The 6,377-nt window shown below is 45.4% G+C and overlaps 1 protein-coding gene across 1 annotated transcript; it reads right to left on the bottom strand.

Annotated features, from left to right (window-relative positions):
- Positions 1–584: 584 nt before the first annotated feature.
- Positions 585–6,045, bottom strand: ZNF706 (zinc finger protein 706). The gene is made up of 4 exons (XM_074898630.1): positions 5,907–6,045; positions 2,770–2,906; positions 1,521–1,628; positions 585–889 (listed from the first exon to the last, which is right to left on the bottom strand). The coding sequence occupies exons 2-3, from the start codon at positions 2,902–2,904 to the stop codon at positions 1,533–1,535; spliced, it is 231 nt and encodes a 76-aa protein (XP_074754731.1). The 5' UTR covers positions 2,905–2,906; positions 5,907–6,045; the 3' UTR covers positions 585–889; positions 1,521–1,532.
- Positions 6,046–6,377: the final 332 nt, after the last annotated feature.

Here is a 6,377-nt window from a genome sequence, read left to right as displayed (position 1 = left end):
TTGAGGGGGAACATGTGTGGTTGACTGCTCAAAATACCATCTTTTCAAATAGAATTTTCAAGTAAGCAGAGTGGCTTTAACCTAATATTTGCGAGCCTTTTTCAAGCCAGCATACCCAGAAGCACTCAATCCTGCCACCTCTCAGCTTCCACAGCCTTCTACCATATATAAAGGATAACAAGCACAACCAAGGTCTCTCTGGTACATGACTTCAAGGAACATGATCCCTCACAATAAAGGAATCCCATTTGAAACGGCTTGCAGTATTAGACTCCAATACACAGGACTGAAATGTAGAAGGGAGTCTTACCATTCTCATGCAGCTTCTAGGGAGTCTGCTGTACCTTGAGCCAACAACTTCACTCGTGAATGGGCTCAAGCAGGCAGCACACTGAACAGTTAAGTCTGAGCAGCTTCCCTTTTCACTTAAGATTAATTTACTGTAATGTACATTACTTTCAGTGGAATGATACTGCTCATGTTTTGGCAGGATGGGGAAAATTCCACTTTGTCTTTTTTATTATTTTATAAGGCAGATAATGCAGAAAGTTGAAACGGAACTTCTACAAGGATTTAATCTGTGATACTGTAAAATCAAAGTACTACTTTATTAAATGAGTTATTTTACACAATATGAACATCAATATAATTACAATTGTAAAAAATTTTTTATAACAAGTATGGACTGATTTTTCAGGATTTCCAAATAGGGCACAACTGTACATTTACACAGAATTGTCTTTGCATGAAGCCCAAGAGGGAACAGCATAAAAATATGAATGTTTCTGTAGCCCCTTCATTTTTGCTGATCAACAGTTTTAGAAAAGCAGCTGCAGGTTTGTTATGTAAGGTCTGACAGTAGAAGAGTCAATAGGTGCCATGATTTCACCTATAAAAAACAAGAATAACTCAGTTAAGCTGAACCGTTACACAATGCTGTTTACCTCTGTGTGAACAAAATACCATAATACTGCTTTTTACCTCATTTCAGCCTTTTATTATAACCACTTTCAGTTACAGCCTAACAACTGGCTATTGGGAAATCTCTTCTATAGATAACACAGAGGTTAAGTTTTATATTTGAATGCAGAAAAATCTGCATTCACTTGCATAGCTTTGGGAACAAAAAGGCTCAATTGTTGTTAATATACTAAACAACTATTTCCATTGCACATTTTGTAGCAATAGACAAATTGTACATTGTTCAGAGAGAAACTAACATTTCAAAGCAAGAACTAAATAATAAAAGTATTCCTACAACTCTAAGGATGACCATTTGAAATAACATTAATCCCTTCTAAAACAACCTCCATGCACACTGAAATGCCACAGCCATTTCACCTATGTAAATATCAGCTTGCTTCTCCTGTGTAACAGTTCAAGGGTATACCTTTAACCTATAGTTAATCTTGACAGTAAAGGAAACAAAGCAAGTTTTAAGTCCCAGTTGGCGGTGGTAAAAAAAACCTGATTCACAATACACCTTTCCCAGACAATCATTTAAAAATTAAGGTAATGACCTGTAGACAACTTTACGCCTGAACATCAGCCAATTCTGGAGGAAGTGGAGTCTTAGGATGCTTGCTTTCAAAGTGCTGTTTGAAGGTCTTGGGATCCGGCATTTGTGTCTGATTAAAGAAAGACATTTAACTTTATAGACAGTACAAGAGTTAAATAATACTACAAAAACCTGTTCCCCCTATGTTTTATTTTCTTTTTCCTGAACCAATTTTTCTCCTCATTGTTTAAGAGGAGTATTTAACCTCAGATTTTCAGAGAGGTGCTTTTAAGCACTAGTATCACACTATTTTGGCATGTTCATCAATTGTATTATTCTTGCTAGAAACCTCCCTGCAGATCTTACACTTCACATGCTGGCTTGGTGGAAAACCTACCTCCTTACCATTTTCTTTTTCAACACTTCAAAGATAAACGTTTATTCTCTTCAGGATCAAATCTTTACAAAGGCTATTTCTTTTGTTTATCAGTAGGCCTAAGAGTTATGGTTGCATAGCTTGTGCCAAGCAGAGAATCGGTCTCTCAGACCACTACTACACAGTTGCATGCATCAACTGTCCAAAGTGATTGCTGCTACAGCCTGATTTCACAAGAAGAGCTGGTTGTAAGTACTTAAGTGAACAGCTCTTAATTTGGAATCTTACTTAAGACATTCAGAGCAACAAATCTATTCTGGGATTGACCATTTAAGTGAAAATGGCAGGTCTATCTTTCAGTTCCTAAATGAGCACATTCAGGAAAACCAGCCAAAAGGAAAGTATAATCTGATTAGTGCTCACATTTCTGCTCTCCTGTCAAGTAATTTATTCTAGTAGAAGTTACTGTGTATCAAACTTACACTAAAGCTTTTGGCACCACTACATTTCCTCTCTACATTAACATCCATAACCATTGATTCTAAAATGGGCCAATTCCATGACAAAGAAAACGTATTTCCATTTGGAGATTGAAAAAGAAGTGATCTTACTTTTTACATTTTACTAACACCACACGCAGACCCCTGCAATTTAAAAGGCAAGGTAACTACATAAATCAGATCTGTACATGACCTCTCAGATTTTCGCATATCTCAATTATCAGTGTAGCTGAGTTATCTGTGAGCAAGTCACATAACAGATGGAAATGCTTATAGCAACAAGCTAGACAGCCACTTAAGTATTTTAGTTTCCACTATATTATCTTCTAAAAATTCTGCTCTAGGCTGGAAGACAGACCTGCCTACAATAATATTTTGTCTTTGGCTCCTCTTACCCTACAAACAGTGCAGGTATATATCAAGGCAGCCTTGGCTGCAGCCTTCTGATCATGTCCTTGTTTCTTTTTTTGCTCAGCTTGCTTTTTGGCATTTTTCTGCTGCGACTGAATCTTCTGCTGTCCACGAGCCATATCTACAAACAAAAAGAAGACATTTAGTCTACAAATGCGAGAAACTACTGCTGCCAGCTGACTCCAAAACCATAACCATGAGCACAATGCAGTCATGCACTGTCCATAAGACCTACCCCTAACTCATATACAACAAACATCTGTTCAAGCTCTTTACCATGTAAAAACTACCTGGTTTTAGTATCATTCTAATAATACGCACCAGAATTAGTAGGCCATTCTAAGATTTCTTCCTCTACAAAGCTTCAAGGTCTACTTTTCAAGTGTTTTCAATAGTCTGAGTAATTAAAGTTTCCTTTACAGTTAACAGAAAATTATTTTCACAGGTACAGTAAAATTTAGGGGGTTTTGCTGTTCTTTTTGGTTTGTTTTTGTTGTGGGTTTTTTTTTAAGCTTAACACTCAACCTTTATTTCTAGAACTCGAACTGGGTTCCAAGAAAGGCAAATCAAAGTATTACCCAACCTGTATTACTGTCTTCTGGGGCATATGCTTTAGAGCTGCTTTGGAGTTGGGAATCCTAAGAACAACAGGTCACTCCTCTTTAGCAGGGCTATTTTTACAAGTGACTAATCTTTTAGATTTTCAGCCAACTTTACACATATACATACTACTTAAATAAAATTGCCTGCATCAGAAGCCATACCCTATATAGCGCAGGAGCATAATGGAAGCAAATGCTACTGCCACATGCCATTAGGAGGTCCACCCCAGGAAACAAGATACAAAAATCACATTTTAGGGAGCAGCAAAAGAGCGTATTTTACAACAGCAATGCTCCACCTGCATGCAGCCCACTCGAACACCCAATTCAGCTTGCACCCCACCCCCAGAGCAGACGCCAGGCAGGATTTGGGCGCACCAACACAGCAGGCTTCAGAGAATGGTTATATAACCCAGCAGCCCACTTTCCGCTATTATCTTTCTCACAATCCCTCATGGCCCACGCACGATCCAGTTGTGCAGCTCTCACAGAAGCACAAGGCTTACTATACAAGCACAGGACAGCTAGCAAAGCCCATTGTTTTCAGGAGAACTAGTAAAGCCTAATGTTCCCAGGAAGTTATCTGGTTGGTCGTTGCCCCTCTGTGCAACCCGGGCATTTGCTCTAAGTTTGGTACTGATGAGACACTGTGCAGCTACAACGGGTCTGTCGTGCAGCCCTTCCCACAAGGACAGACGGCCTTCCACTGAAAGAGGGAAAAAGGCCTATCCAAACACTGTCCTCCAGTAAACTGGCATGAAAAGCCCTTAAAACCATTATGAAAATGAAGCTTCTATGAAACATCAACAACATCTGGAAGTTCACTAGTACTGCAAGAATTTCTGGAAACGAGCAAAAAGACAGTCCCGAGAGCCAAAACAGCTCCTGCAGATTGAGAGGCACCTCTCAGGTCATAGTCCAGGTCTTTCATGGTATATAACACCACCATGTAACCCTTTGCAGAAGTATTACACTACATCTCCAGGTTCCCTCCTCTTCCCCCATCAGTTTCTCTGTAGGAGAAATTAGAAATCCATATGCCTAACAAAATCGAACACAAGAAAACACAAGTTCTATTAACAAGCCTATAGAAATACATGACATTTCCATAAGATACAGCACTGAATGCTAATAAGACTAAAAATACCAGTCTGTTTCACTGTATGCTTTGGTTACTCCAAAACATCCCAGACAGGACCTCACCCTGTTTACGTACAGCATGGCTCAACATTAAAAATAAACCAACAAAACAGAAAGAAGAGATATTGCCAATAGCTTTGCATACCCTAGAAGGAATTACAGGTTTTATTTTGGTTCTGTTTCACTAGCATTACAGTAACCCTCCAGAAGTCAGGGGGCTCTTGTTAGAAGATACTTAGATGTAATAAAAAAATAATTGTTTTCACAGTCTTTGCATATTACTTTGTATTTTAGTCCCTTGATAAGAGCTTGTTAAGTAGTACATTGCAACAGCCAACCACACTGAGCTTGTACGTATTTGGCAATGGCTGCTTTTACTTAAATCACAAACAAGAAAACATGAACAAAAACATCTGCTCAAAAATACCAACCTCCGTATGATGCCCAAGACCAAAAATCCAAGAATTGACGTACTTCAAATTACACTAATACAGTTGAAACACATGGAGTGAATACTCAACTGGAAAATTAAGATTATCTGGACTATCAGTACTCTTTAAGAAAGTGGCAAATATAATCCCAAAGTTCGTTTAAAAGAACGATGAGTTCATCCACAAGACTAAATCTGTATTCCAGTTGCACAACACAGATAAGTGTTGTTTTCCTTATCAGGCACACCCTCAAGGAGTCCAGCAAACCGACCTGCTGTTTTGAAATAAAAATGCGTGAGCACATAGGAAGCCTAACATCACAGAAAAAGATGCTGCCAAATCACGGGCATTACCAGGCAGCGGGGCCGAAGCCTGCAGTACGGTAATGCCTCACACAGGGTCATTTCCTTCTAAGTAACCAGAAGCTGAGCAGAGAGTTTCAAGTCCTAAAACTGGACACCGACAGCTGCTTCCGCTGTCACTTCCCGAAACAAACAGGAGCCTGAGGCACCCTGGCTTCCCAGTCCGGGCGACGAGGGGCTTGGGCCGGCGAGGCAGCAAGCCCGCCCCTTCGCCCGGCACCGCTGCCAGAGGAGCCCCCGGCCTGGGCCCGGCCTGAGGCGCGAAGGGGCAGAGGGAGGCCGCGGCCCCCGGGAGGGCCTCGCGGAGCGGGGGCCGCCGCAGCCCGGCCATCCCCACCACGTGTCCCGCGGGAAGGGGCCGAGGAATGAAGCGGGCCCCGGCTGAGGAGTCCCAGCGGCGGGGAGGCGGCCCGCGGCAGGCCGGGAGCGGAGCGCGCCTCGCTGCCGGGCCACCCCCTTCCCCCCGGGGCGGGCCTGCTCCGCCGCGCCACGGCCGGGCCCGCTCCCCCACGCCCCGCGCCCCGCGCCCCGCGCCCCCCGCCCCGCCCCGCCGCGCCGCGCCGCGCCAGGGGTCGCCGCCGCTCACCCGGCCTGGGAGTCCGGCCTGGGCGGCCCTGGCGAGCGGGTGGAGAAGGCTCCGCGCGGCCCCGCAACAGCCGCCGCCGTCGCCGCCTGCCCGCGAGGAGGAGGAGGAGGACGAGGACGAGGACGACGGGGGGGCACCGGCCCTGCGCATGCGCGGCTCCGCCCCGGCGCCCGCGCGGCCCAGCCCTGCTGGCGCGCGATCCGGCCCCGCCGGCCAATGGCGGCGCCCGCCCGTTACATAAGGCGGGGAGGGGAGAGGGGAGGGGGCGCCGCCGGCGCCATGACCTCTGCGGGCGGCGGGGCGCCTGCTCCGGCGAGGGCACCGGCCTCGGCCTGCGCTGCTCGCCCAGGCGCCGCGGGTCCTGCCGGCCATGGCGTCCTGCGGGGCTTCCCCCACCAGCCGGGGGCCCGTCCCGGGGGCGGTGGGGCGGAGGCAGGGCTAGACCCGGGCACCGTGCCGCGGCCCGGCGGG

Source organism: Athene noctua, chromosome 2 (assembly GCF_965140245.1).
Source record: "Athene noctua chromosome 2, bAthNoc1.hap1.1, whole genome shotgun sequence".
Classification (NCBI taxonomy): domain Eukaryota; kingdom Metazoa; phylum Chordata; class Aves; order Strigiformes; family Strigidae; genus Athene; species Athene noctua.
The sequence above is the reverse complement of the archived record's forward strand: the minus strand, read 5'-3'. Positions and strand labels throughout refer to the sequence as shown.

Bases quoted from the DNA above. Each gene is read 5' to 3' on its own strand.
- ZNF706 (XM_074898630.1), bottom strand. From the start codon at position 2,904: ATGGCTCGTGGACAGCAGAAGATTCAGTCGCAGCAGAAAAATGCCAAA. The intron at 1,629-2,769 runs GTAAGAGGAGCC...TTCTTTAATCAG, and splicing joins ATACCTGCACTGTTTGTAGG to ACACAAATGCCGGATCCCAA.